The 14,380-nt window shown below is 44.0% G+C and overlaps 1 protein-coding gene across 1 annotated transcript in view; it reads left to right on the forward strand.

Annotated features, from left to right (window-relative positions):
* The window catches only part of Pgm5 (phosphoglucomutase 5), a 171,231-nt gene extending 161,225 nt beyond the window's left edge, over window positions 1-10,006 (forward strand). The window contains exon 11 of the mRNA XM_021152015.3: window positions 9,806-10,006. Coding sequence (XP_021007674.1) covers window positions 9,806-9,895 — 90 coding nt within the window. The 3' untranslated portion in view covers window positions 9,896-10,006. The remainder of the gene's footprint in view (window positions 1-9,805) is intronic.
* The last annotated feature ends 4,374 nt before the right edge of the window (window positions 10,007-14,380 follow it).

Genomic DNA, 14,380 nt, shown 5'->3' on the forward strand with positions numbered 1-14,380 from the left:
ACAAACTATTCCACAAAATAGAAACAGAAGGTACTCTACCCAACTCATTCTATGAAGCCACAATTACTCTGATACCTAAACCACAAAAAGACCCAACAAAGATAGAAAACTTCAGACCAATATCCCTTATGAATATTGATGCAAAAATCCTCAATAAAGTTCTTGCTAACCGAATCCAAGAACACATCAAAACAATCATCCATCCTGACCAAGTAGGTTTCATCCCAGGGATGCAGGGATGGTTCAATATACGGAAATCCATCAACGTAATCCAGTATATAAACAAACTCAAAGACAAAAACCACATGGTCATCTCGTTAGATGCGGAAAAAGCATTTGACAAGATCCAACACCCATTCATGATAAAAGTCTTGGAAAGATCAGGAATTCAAGGCCCATACCTAAACATGATAAAAGCAATCTACAGCAAACCAGTAGCCAACATCAAAGTAAATGGTGAGAAGCTTGAAGCAATCCCTCTAAAATCAGGGACTAGACAAGGCTGTCCACTTTCTCCATACCTATTCAACATTGTACTTGAAGTCCTAGCCAGAGCAATTCGACAACAAAAGGAGATCAAAGGGATACAAATTGGAAAAGATGAAGTCAAAATATCACTCTTTGCAGATGATATGATAGTATATATAAGTGACCCTAAAAATTCCACCAGAGAACTCCTAAGCCTGATAAACAGCTTCGGTGAAGTAGCTGGATATAAAATTAACTCAAACAAATCAATGGCCTTTCTCTACACAAAGAATAAACAGGCTGAGAAAGAAATTAGGGAAACAACACCCTTCTCAATAGTCACAAATAATATAAAATATCTTGGCGTGACTCTAACTAAGGAAGTGAAAGATCTGTATGATAAAAACTTCAAGTCTCTGAAGAAAGAAATTATAGAAGATCTCAGAAGATGGAAAGATCTCCCATGCTCATGGATTGGCAGGATCAACATTGTAAAAATGGCTATCTTGCCAAAAGCAATCTACAGATTCAATGCAATCCCCATCAAAATTCCAAATCAATTCTTCAACGAATTAGAAAGTGCAATCTGCAAATTCATCTGGAATAACAAAAAACCTAGGATAGCAAAAACTCTTCTCAAGGATAAAAGATCTCTGGTGGAATCACCATGCCAGACCTAAAGCTCTACTACAGAGCAATTGTGATAAAAACTGCATGGTACTGGTATAGTGACAGACAAATAGACCAATGGAATAGAATTGAAGACCCAGAAATGAACCCACACACCTACGGTCACTTGATCTTCGACAATGGAGCCTACTGGTATTTTCATCACTATGGAGAAGGCCAGGCACACTTGAAGAGTGGGGCTGAATAGGTCACCATCTCAGCTCCTTCTGCTGATGTCTCATATCTGTGTGGGTGTGAACTATGAGAAATATGACAACTCAGTCAAGATTGTCAGCAATGCATCCTCCACCACCAGCTGCTTAGTAGCCCTCTGCTCTCCTGCCAAGGTCATCCATGACAACTTTGGCATCGTGGAAGGACTCATGACCACTGTCCATGCCATCACTGTCACTCAGAAGACTGTGGCTGGCTCCTCTGGGAAGGCTGTGGCATGATGGCCATGAGGCTGCCCAGAACATCATCCCTGCATCCACTGGTGCTGCCAAGGCTGTGGGCAAGGTCATCCTAGAGCTGAACAGGAAGCTCACTGGCATGACCTTCCATGTTCCTACCCACAATGTATCCATCATGAATGTGACATGCCACCTGGAGAAGGCTGTTAAATATTATGACATTGAGAAAGTGGTGAAGCAGGCATCCGAAGACCCACTACAGGGCATTCTAGGCTATGATGAAGAGCAGGATATCCTCTGTGACTCTTCCACCGTTGATGTTGGGGCTGGCATCAAAGTTACTCTCAGTAACAACTTTGTAAATAGCATTTCCTGGCATGACAATGAGTCCAGCTACAGCAACAGGCCTGTAGACCTCCTGGACTCCATGGCCTCCAAGGAGAAAGAAGCACTGGACCACCCACCCCAGCAAAGACACAAGACACAAGAGCAAGAGAGAGACCTTGGGCTGCTCAGCCCTGACACTGAGCATCTCCCTCAGTGTTCATTCCAGACCCCCAGAATAAGGAAGGAGCTCAGGGAGCCTTACTCTCTTGAATACCATCAATAAAGTTCACTGCACACACACCCCAAACCCCAAAACCAAAGCAACAACAAAGTGTTCAGGAAAGGAAAACTTCCCTATGTATGGATGAGGGTCACCTGTGCTAGCAGCTGCCCAACTTTGAGGCTCAGATCAGAGCACTAACAAGACCTGAGACTTCCCGAATGTCAACCCAATGCCTCTGGACCTCAGTTTCCTCATCTAGAAAGCAACATACGATCCCTTCAAAGTCCAGTTTTAAGATCATTTTGGCATATGGATTCAGAATGGTGTTGGATTCGTAGTGGGTACTCAGTGTCCACTACCAAAAACTTCACGATGAATCGAAACCTCAGAATCCAAAATCAAAGCCAATATTTCAGTTTGTATTGCTTGTGAGTTAAGCCCAGCTAGGAGATATTCTGATGTCCTGATCTGCTTAGGCAAGAGGGAGAAGATACTGTGTGTGTAGAGTTTACTGTGCATTTAAACATGTACTTGGGTGAGACCTCCTGGGCACCTCATCGACAGAGCCCCAACTACAGGGTAGGATGTTGCTGAGAAACAGGCTGTGTATGTCTGCCTGCCTGGTAACCACTGTGCCAGCTTGCTTTTGAATGCTGTTGTTAGCTGTGGAATGTGTGGACCAAGAGGCCCCCTGCCATGTGATGAGTTGAGAAAAAGATCCCTTCATCCATGCTCATTAGCACGAATCTGAAAGAACAGCTCTGAATTGTGGCTGGGTGTCAGCTTAAAGGCAGGCAGGATATGGCTTTCAGATCTGAATATTAATTGCTGGTCCATAGAGGAAAGAATCAGCCAAACATCCTGTATCTGAGAGCTACTTGATGCTTGTAAAAGGATCACGACTGAAAACTGCCTGGGAGCCTTTGATAATAATATTATTAATACATGAATATCTACCATTAATTGAATGTTTACTATATGACAGGCACTGTCATATATCATCTTGTTTCATGCTTCTGACTCTATATGCCATAGAGCTATTATTAGATTCCAATTTGAAAAGTAAGGCACAAGAGATTAAATACCCTGTCTAGTTTGTGCTAGAGGTGGAAATAAAGCCAGGTCCCACTGTTACAGGCAGTCAAGGCACTCACTGTAGAGTCTCCTGTATCGTTCAGCCAGCCCTTAACTCTTTCCTGACCCACCAAAGTACTGTGGCCTTGGCTGTCATTATCAGCTGATGTTACTTAACAAGCTTCCTCACTACTTAGCAGCATACTGGAGCAACATAGTCTATGTGTGCATGGATCCCATGAGCCAGGTATTTGAACAGGGCTCTGGTATAGTTTTCCCATCATACCTAGCTCTATGATGCCAGTGTCTGATGGTGAGTGACTTAAATGGCTGGAGCTGAAATCCTCATATTCATGCTTTTGGTAAAGTCAGACTTCTTAACACAACCACTAAGGGCTTGCCATTCTGACTTGTGTGAGATAAAATTTCAGAGTCATTTGGATTTGCAGTTCCCTGATGGCTAAGGATGTTGCACATTTCTTTAAGAGCTTCTTGGCCATTTGAGATTCCTTGGTTGAGAATTCTCTGTTTAGATCTGTCCCTCATTTTTAAATTGGATTATTTTGTTTGTTGATGTCTACTTTCTTGAGTTCTTTATATGTATTGGAAATTAGCCCTCTGTCAGATGTGGAGTTGGTAAAAATCTTTTCCCATTCTGTAGGCTGTTGTTTTGGAAGACCAAGTCTTTTAACACATTGATCATTGGGAGATATTTAGCCCTGACCTAGAGCAGTGACCTTCAGAGTATGCAGTATAACAAAGATGGATCCAGGCCTAAAAGAAAGTACTTCAACAGCAGAGTCTCCAAGACATTGCCCCACTCCTCATAACTCCTGATTGGAAATTACTTTTAAGATAGCATTTTCTGTTACATGGTAGTGAGGAGTACCATCATCAGTCAAGATGAGCTGAATGCTATGGAAAATACCAACTCCAAAATCTTAAGATGCTGCTTATGAAAATGAGGTCCATGTGGCTCAGTTTGGAAGGCTAAAAGCCCAAGATCTGGCTGCCTGATTTGTTCTGCCTCTAGTGAGAGCCTAACAGAAGATAGTGTCATAGCAGGTTTGGGTATCAAATGAGGGGATTCCAACTCTACACAAGAAGCCAGAGAGGCTGTGGGAACATAATCCCTTTGAGGGCATTCCATCATCTGGCTTAAAGACCTAACACTAGGCTCTACCCTTTAAAGGCCCACCATCTCCCAACATTTAAAGGCTCACCATCTCCCAAGGAAAAACTTAATATATGACTCCTCAGAGGCAAGCTCAAACAATGTCTAAATCATGGCTTGGGTTTTGAAGACCTAAATCCTATCCAGGGAGGGTATTTCTGGCCCTAAACTTTCAAGTATATGTTTACTGTAAAGTTGCATTCAGGAATAGCTCAGTGTGTGTGCACTCCATACTACTGACACACCCATCATATCATGGCAAAGGCCAGCTTCTCAGGAAGAGCCATGATGAATTCAGGGCATGGTCCTCTTGGCCATCCCCAGGGTCAGAAATCCAAATGGCAGGCTGACAAGTCACCAGAGCCAGAAGGGCAGTCAGACACAACAGAAAGTTGCTGTTTTGAACTAGAATGCACTCTAGAGGCATTCATTTGACATTTGGGACAGTGTGTGTTGAGTTTATAATAAAAGACCATAGACTATAGCAGCTGGTTGACTACCAGCGTGCGCGCATTCCAACTCCTTTCTGGGTTTTTAATGACAACAATCACCTATATATCTGCTCTGGGTGCCTGGGACAGTCCTGTTTCCTACCTCCTAGCTGGCTTAGCCCCACACCTCTCTACTGCTATTCCATGAAAGAAAAACTGATACCTAAGGAGGGGTAAATGACTTACCCAGACCACACAGCTCATGAAGGGTAGAGCCAGGTGATCCAGGGATCCAGAACCCATTTAACCATTATCCTGTTCTTCCTGTTCTAGGATCAAGAACACAATGCTTCAAAAGAGGGTCTGTGTTTATATCAGGCTCACTTGGGAAGCTTGTTGGAGCTACAGACTCCAGGATGCATAGGAACACAAGCACTCTATGTCTGAGTAGAACCCACAACAGTATCCTTAGGTGATTCTTGGCTGGTCCATGGGTTCAGGCTGCTGGACAACCTCAGCAGCCCCATTGATGCTTTGGCTTCATTTTTAAGGAACATTTACAAACAGAGCACCAAACTGAAGCATGTCACTGTCGCAACCACGGGGACTCGGATTGCTGTAAATGACAGCAATGTCACATTTTTCTGCAGCCTGGTAGGTGAGAGAAAGAAAAGACTCAGACAAAGAGACTCTACAGATTACAGTCTTTATTTTACTTTTAAACTTCTGGCTTCAGTCTTTTAGATCTATTTCTTCTAAAAAAAAATTTTATTATTTTTTTTTTTTGTGAGAGGTAGGGAGTCATCTCCCATGAAACTAGCAAGTCTATTCTGCACAAAGAAAAAAATTTGAGATGTGCCATGGAAATGCCCAGTGAATAGATACACAAGGACATAGTGGGACTCTTTGGGAGGGTGCGCAGGGATCTAAACTAGTTGGCAATTCCCCATCCCTTTCAGTGTGCTTGGTGGAATGAAAAGTGAGGTGAGTACAGGCAGAGAAGAGAGGAGAGGGAAGTCGTGAGCAGGGGCCTACTCCCGTGAGGCTTAACCTAGGAACCTGTGCAGGCTAGTTTGGATCTACATGGCAGGACACTGGAAGGCGAGAAGCCCCATGTCCTCCAGCCACGAGCTGAACCCACAGAGCTGGCCAGCCTGTTCACTTCCTCCCCACCCCATGAGCTCTAGGGGCCACCAGTGTGGGGCCAAATGGAATTCACATTTGAATAATTAGGACAGTCATCTTCATGATTCTCATAGTTTTGTTAGGTTTGTAATATAAATGCCATCTCTTGGCTAAAGACCCAGATCAACGGTAAAAGTGGGGGGATGGGGGATAGAGAAGGAGGCAGATGGCGCCTGCCCTTGTGGCCTTTGTGAGTGGCTTGGTTTTACTTTGGTGAATGTCCCTGGGAGTATTCCCTCTACTTTAATCTGGAGGGGGATTTTCCCCCTCAAAAGCATTTTTATGGAGGCCTGTTTTGTTATTTGATTTCTCTCTATATTGAGCTCTGGATTGTGATTTATCTATAGGCATTTTTTTCTTGTCCCCCTTGATTAATTTTGGGTATATTAGAATAGAGATAGATATATGACATGACATAGGGGGAGAGACTGAGGGTTATCAGCACATCAGGAGCCTGGCAGCCACCCTCCGTGAGAATGGCTAACCACTGTTTGAGAAGCCATGTGAGACTTGTACAACAGAAGATCACTTCCAGAAGGAAGCTTGGGGTAACAAGGTTGGGAGAAGCTGATGGTCACCTAGGAAACCATGCTAGAGGAAAACCCAGGAGGAGGAGGAGGGTATGGGCGAGGAGCCTCTGTGGGGATAGGGCCAGAGGGTCTGATGCCAGCAGGTGAGAAAGGAAGAGAAACTCGGTGAAGAGTGCTCTAGCCGCACTAACAGTGAGTGTGGTGTAGGTGTAGCACACTGACTCCCAAATCCCAAGGCCTAAAATGGTCCCAGTTTCAAAACTGTTTGAGCCCAATGTGCTACAAGTGGAAAATTCTTCATTTTGACTCATGTGATACAGTCCCAGTGAAAATGAAGGTGTATGGAGAATATCATATAAAATTACATTGGGTTATGTGTCACAGAAAGCATGTGTGAAAAACAAAAATGGATTTTGTCTCTAGAGGTGGATTCTACCCCAAGATATTTCATTATTTAGGTATATATTACCAAATGAATAGAAAAGAAACTGGAAATGGGATTCTGAGCACTTTGAGTGAGGGCTGCCCAGTTAACAAAGGAAGGTAAAGGTGTCGCCATGATCTGCTTCTGTGAGCTGGCCTGATTGCCACTGATGGCCTCATTGTCTGATGTATATCAGAGTATAAGACAAATTCAGCTCTTTAGTACCAAAAGAATTCAGAGAAGTCACTAAGTGCATACATGTCTTGGTACATACATGTCCTGGTACATACATGTCCTGGTGCATACATATCCTGGTACATACATGTCTTGATGCATATGTATCCTGGTAAATACATGTCCTGATGCATATATGCCCTGTTGCACACATGTCCTGGTACATACATGTCCTGGTGCATGCATGTCCTGGTGCATACATGTCCTGGTACATACATGTCCTGGTGCATGCATGTCTTGATGCATATGTATCCTGGTGAATACATGTCCTGATGCATATATGCCCTGATGCACACATGTCCTGGTACATACATGTCCTGGTGCATGCATGTCCTGGTGCATACATGTCCTGGTACATACATATCCTGGTGCATGCATGTCTTGATGCATATGTATCCTGGTGAATACATGTCCTGATGCATATATGCCCTGATGCATACATGTTCTGGTACATACATGTCCTGGTGCATACATGCCATGATCCATACATGTCCTGATGAGTACATGTTCTGCTTATTGTGTACTTCACAGCACATGTGTGATATATGTGCCCAATTTCCAGTCATTTAGGTTTGGGTCAGGACACTTTTCTTTGAATATGAGTACACTATTTAAATTTGTGAGCCTGTTTCATCCTCTCTAATGTCCAGCTTTTATCCCTATTGACTTAGGACCAATAGAACCTGTAAAAGCAAGGCTCTTTCTACACCCACATTTGCTCTGAAATAATGACACAGAGACCGGGTATATTTATTAAAAGCTTTGGGCTCTAAGCCGGGCAGGTTCTGAGCTATTCTAACCCAACTATGCTGGCCTGGTCTCCTTCCCAGCCATGTGACCTGTGACCTGCCATCTTAGTCATGTTCTAGCACCTTCATCTCCATTCAGTCAGCCCACCAGAGACCCTGCCATACTTTCTTCCACCTTCTCCCTTCTGCCCAGCTGTAGGCTAATTAGCTCTTGATTTAACCAATCAGGAGGTGACAGGAAACAAGGTTTTACAAAATGCTGAGTCATCCTTCCCAAAGTCCAGACTGCAACCGATTTCTGGGTACAGAAATCAGCACATGAATACACAGTGCACGAAAACATCTCCCAACTGGAACCTAAAAGGGATCATGAAATAAGCCAGCTTAAGAATCCTTTTAATTTTTTTTTTGATTTCTCACCAATATTTTACAACATCTCATGCACATCTAATTCAATAAATCATCATTCCCTGTTGTCTGCAAATCACTGAATTTCATTCTTTATAGTAAACGTCTCTATATGTGTTCTCAAATCTTACTGTTTATTTTGGTAATTATATTGAAAACATTTCGGTTCAATTATTTGAATGAAGTGAAATTACTTGTGGTTGTTCATGATGGAGGTCGTATGGTTTAATTATATGAAATGCATGCCCCCAGGTTAGTATGTCCACTGCTCTGACTAGGATAACCTTTGGCTCCAAGGATGGTAATGGCCTCCACTGCATAGTGAATTACATCAGTGGACTCCACCCTAGCTAGCATTTAGGTTCCCCTCACATCAGCCTGGCTTTCGATCTCTTAGGATTCTCTGAGGACTCAGTACATTGAGACTACTTGAGCTATCTGGACCCTTTGCATGCATGATCTTTGGTCTGACTGCAAACCTGAACACGCTGCAGTTTTTAAATGCCCCTTTCTCAGCACAGACTTCATTCTCCAGAATTATGGAATCTTTACTTTTTCTTTACTCCACTACTGCCCAACTCTTCTCTGTCAATACCTTTGTTTTGAATTTTGTCTCTACATGGACTCGCTTTATACTTCCATGCACAATCCACACTGAGACAGGAGATTGTTTGATAAACAGGAGTGCACTGTATGCATACATTTAGTAAAAGTATACATGAGAATGTCCTCAGGTGAGGTCGGTCTTAAGGCAAAGAGCTAAAGGTCAGCATGAACAGCGTTTCTTGTTTGTGGGAGTAACAGGATTGAAGAACGCAGACAGACCAGCTTCCCCACTGCTTTGTAATTTATGTCTTATGGGTGAGCCTGGCGTATGTGCTCTGCTCTTCAGAAACCAGAGAAGCAATGGAAGGTCAAGGAGTGATGTTTGGTCCTTTGTTGAACTGTGTTCCAAAGCTCTCCAAGCCACCCCACCCATCTGGGAAGACTGAAGAAGCTCAGTAGCCAGGATGGATCCACCCGTTCTACAGTGTTAGCACGGTGGCGGTGCCATCTACCCTGAATGTTCTCAGTATGGTGGGAGGACCAGCAATGAGCTTTGCCCTCACACTGAATGTGGCCAAGGGTTTGATGGGGCTATAACTTGGAAGGGATTAATGTATCAGAGAAAGAATGGAGGTTTCCAGACTTCCTGAATTCACAGTCTTGTTTAGTAGTAGGCTTACGTATGACCCCACCATTAGTTAATTTCTCTGCGCTTGGGTAAGACCTCATAGAACAGTTTTCTGTCCTGCTTCTGTGTCCGGCCCATTCCAGTCACTGCCTACAAGCTGCAAAATGCACTCTGAATCCACATCTCTAAGGTAGAGATCCATCCAACGCCTGTACGGAAGCTAGCTGATTTCAAATCCACATCTCTAAGGTAGAGATCCATCCAACGCCTGTACGGAAGCTAGCTGATTTCAAGTTGACTATCATCCTTTTTTCTTTTCCAGGCAGTGCTGAGCCCGCTCATCGCCATCGCATTGAAAATATCTCAGATTCACGAGAGGACTGGCCGGAGAGGACCCACCGTCATCACCTGAGCACAGGGCAGCAGAGCACTCCGAGAGATGCTTCACCATGCCTTCTTGCTTCCTGTTTGTGCCTCTTAGGACTTTGGAAAAAAGAAAAGCTATTTTGCTGTTGGGGGGGGGGTGGAGTGGGGGGGGGGTGACAGGAGGGTGGGAGTGGGGTGGGGGGAGTAAGTACCCCTTTTGTTTTGATTTGTCTTCCAAAAGCAGCAGGGTCTTTGGTTGGTTGTCTGCCAAAGCTTCACTATTGTTTAATACTTGGATTTCATCACACCAAAGTGCTTCCCTTTCTGAGAAATATAGATGCCCTAGGGAAGTATTAATCACAGCCCCTGTATATTTCTAGTGTCTTGTGAGAAAAAGATTCTGAGAGACAGGATAGAGAGAGAGATAGGGAGAGAGAGAGAGAGAGAGAGAGAGAGAGAGAGAGAGAGAGAGAGAGAGAGAGAGAGAGACACTAAGGTTTAGAACTTCTAGTGAAACACCCCCTCCCACCAGCCATCCAATGGCCACACTTCCCAGCCTGCCAACAACTCTGCAACACCTCTCTTACTTTTCTAGGGTTTTCTGTGATTCACAATGACACACCTCCAGCAAGGCATATATAAAAGGGTGTTTTCCTTTCTTTTATTTTGCATGTAGTCTTCATTTAGCTGCCAAGCTGGCTGCATCCCTCTGAATGTAGTCACTTCCTGTGCAGGTGGGGAAGGATTTTCTAGAAAGATCTCAAAATGAGGAAGAAGCTTGCTTGATTACGTCACAGAAGTCAATACATGAGTCTGTGTAAATCCTCCCAGGAAGAATACCAGCGCATGTTCTGATCTTGCTCACAGTGGCTGGATAAAGGAGAACAGAACGGGCTGGAGTGTTTAAAGGGACAGTTGTGGGCCCCATGAGACAGAGAGGTGGACTGTCACAACTGGCTTTCTTTGCCTGGGAGGGAAAGAGACCTGGCAGCTCCAGCAGGCACGTGGACGAGGGCAGAGTCCTCAGCCAGGCTCGGGATGTGTTTGCTTCTGTTTGTCTCCCTTGGGAACTGCAGGTTCGCTTACCACACCATTTGCGGAGGTGACCTAGTGCCCTTTGACTGTTGAGCAAGGCATGATTGCTGTCGTCAAGGTCGGCGCCTTAAGGAAAGATTCCCAGCAAGGTGTTTGTTTCCGTTTTCTCTCTGTGCTTCTGTCAAAAACTTGCTAGGACATTTAGGAGCCAATAAAACAGAATTTCCTTATTTCAACCTCCATACAAGATCGTGGGCCTCAGGTCCTTTGTGCCTCTTGCTGCTTTGCCATTCCATCAGTGGGCCCCTGTACTGATAAATCAGCTGCTCAGATCACTGGCACGGCTGTTGTTAGCTCTGATGACTGGGCAAACGGATTCTAAAAATAGAACAGGGGGGTAAAAATGGAATTGCTCAAAATCAGTTTTGGGAATCAACAAAAATTAAAATGGCATCTAGCCATTCACCATAACAGGGCTTACTTCGGAATACTAGGACGATAGCTTTTTAGCTGAAATTATTTTTAAAAAAAAGTTATAAAAAGTATGTCAGGCATGGAAAAGTTTTGCCTTGTGGCTTTCATTCTCATTATCTCTGGAGTAAAGGTCCCGATAACGTCTGCCCGTTCATTCACTGTAGACATGCTGTCAGTGTGATCTGACAGAGCCGTTGGCACATCAGCTCTAGCTGGACAAGCAGATCTCTTTTTCAAGTTCCTGAACTTGAACCATCTCTAGCTTTTAAGTTCAAGTTATTCTACTTAAACATCCTGTTTCCTTTTGTAAATGTATGTGTAGTAGCCCAATTTATAGTCACTTATTTGCTCATTCATTCATTCATTCATTCATTCAGCAAACACTGGTTGAGTAGCTACTCCGGATACATTTCTGGTTTTGATATATCAGAAAGAAGGATAAAGTTTTTCTTGCTCTTAGGAATTTACAATTTGGGGAGAGTTGGCCGTGACCAAGACCCAAAAGTAACTGGGGAGGCATAAATGTTGCAGTAGAGATGCAAGCATGAACTATGGGGACATACAGAGTGTAACTGACTCAGAAATCATGGGACACATGAAACAGGACCCTTTTCCTAAGGAATGGGGTTTCTTGAGATTCATAAGCATTTGTATAATTTGCCAGAGATGAATGGAAGCAGCAAGACAGAACAGTGTTTATTAGCCAGGACTTACAGAAGAGGTTGACTTTAGGGGCCACAGTTGGAGTGGTGGGTGACATTGAGACAAACACAGGCTATGACATCAAGGGCAGCTATATTAACAAACAGTAGGCTATGACATCAGTGTCTCCCTCAGTGACTCTAGGACCCTCTCAAGTTCACATTGCTGAGGAATTATTTCTGCCTTAACCCAAGATTGTATGTGTGTATTCTTGCATTATTCCCGTGTGAGATGGAAACCAGCAATACACTCTTCCCTACATGATGCTCTCCCTGTCAAAGATGGAGAGGCAACAGCTAGCCTTTCAGAACAAATGATTGGAGGGTCATTGAGATGGCTGGAGGGTGGCTGAAGGCATGACTGCAGAGGCCTTACAAGGGGCTTGAGTTCAGTCCTCAGTATCTAGATAAAGGTAAGAAGAGTCCTCTGACCTTCACATGTGTCCTGGCCTGTGCACCCCCCTGCACACACACACAATCTTTTTTTTTAAAAAAATAAGAATAAGCAGCATATGACATGAAAGAGTTTTGTGGGAACCAGCACAGTGAATCACAGAAGAGGTGTTACGGTTAAAGTGAAGTAACTATTAGGGCTACTCTGGTGGTCTTCTGGCACCAAGGGGTTCCCTTACTGCAACATATGCCTCTGGAAAGTGTCAAGACACCACACACACACACACACACACACACACACACACACACACACACACAGTGGTTCTTAACCAGGACATCATCCCATGCATCTAGGAGATTTGGAAATGTGTATGTGTATAATGATGCCAGGGAGGCATTTATAAGGAGAACCTGGTAGGGTATTAAATACTGTACCTGCCAGGTGTCAGCCATCCATCCCAAAAACAAGATGTTGCTTTGTTTCATCCAGGATTCTAGAACTTCTTCTTCATCCTTTAAAAGCGGGAGGGGTGAGTATGAAGATGTCTCAGCTAGTAAATTGTCTCAAAAAGTATTGACCTTTGGCTTCCATATGTATGTATATACATGCATTCACACATAAGAGTAGCTATTTTTTTTAAAGAGAGAACACTTATCAAGTCTTACTGTTTCAAACTGCAGAATGCGTCCATTATATTTACAGGTCATGAATGCCTTCACATAAGAAGCTTTAGATTGATGGCCATCCTTGATAGAGGTCATGGATGACCCTGAGGCCATGGCCACACTTAATCATGACAAGAATGATGGTATCATGGCATTGTTTGGCCACCCACTGGTCAGTATCAGGCTTGAGATTTGTTAGTGGTCGGATCCATGAGCTATGGCTGATGTAGGGGATGAGGCACATTTGTGGATAATGACAGTAAGATGACTCTATGCCCCTGGCTAGTTAATCAGTGTTTGGACCATCAGCAGTTACAAATGGCAAGAGATTACTGAGGCAGCAGAGCTTAACAGAATGTCCGTTCCACTTCAACCAGCCGGAGGCTTTACCAGCAGAAGCATCCCAAGTGGTTGTCAGCTCACTAGTGTGTAACCCTGGCTTGTCTTGGAACTTTATAGAACACAGTGGAGACACGGGTTTACAAATGCATGCCTTCCCCTCTTTCCACTTCTTTCAGCACCTAGTATGGAGGTGATCTTGAATGATGCTTCACCCAGAACAATGTACTTAGGGAAATGTAGAAAGACAAACAGACATCTCAGTAAAAACACCTGTAGGTTTTTTGCATGGAGAGGCAGGGTTATCCCAGTACAACTCAGATATGCAAAGACCTAGCCAGCATCGTGTGCTCTACTCTGACCTGGCCATCCTGATCTTCTAGGTGCTGGGGGCAATTACTTAAACTTGTTGTTCACCATAAAACTATCAACTGGCATGGGTATCATTCAAAGTGGAGATGAGAAAGAAACAATCTCTGCCATGGAGACTTTCTTCTCCCCATTGTCTCAAAGTCTGAATGCTCTCCACAGTAGCCATGGGACCATGAATGCTCTCTGCAGTAGCCATGGGACCATGAATGCTCTCTGCAGTAGCCATGGGACCATGAATGCTCTCTGCAGTAGCTATGGGACCATGAATGCTCTCCTCAGTAGCCATGGGACCATGGCTTCCAACCCAGCGGCCGTTCATTTCATCACAAACCTGAGAAAGAACGAAGATGCCAGAGCTCCTTCCCAGGAGAGCATCCTTTAGGGGATAATAAGGTATCACTCATTACAGTAGGGCATACTGGTTTGACTTGCCCACTGGGTTCTAGTTGGTGGGATTCTAAAACACAAGACCGCTTTGCGTAACACTCAGGTTGTTGACTCTTGAGTCAGAGTACATGTGTTTTAGAAACATGTCAAGGAATGTGAATTGC

This window comes from Mus caroli, unplaced genomic scaffold, assembly GCF_978045245.1.
Source record: "Mus caroli unplaced genomic scaffold, Mus_caroli_1 scaffold_20, whole genome shotgun sequence".
Classification (NCBI taxonomy): Eukaryota; Metazoa; Chordata; class Mammalia; order Rodentia; family Muridae; genus Mus; species Mus caroli.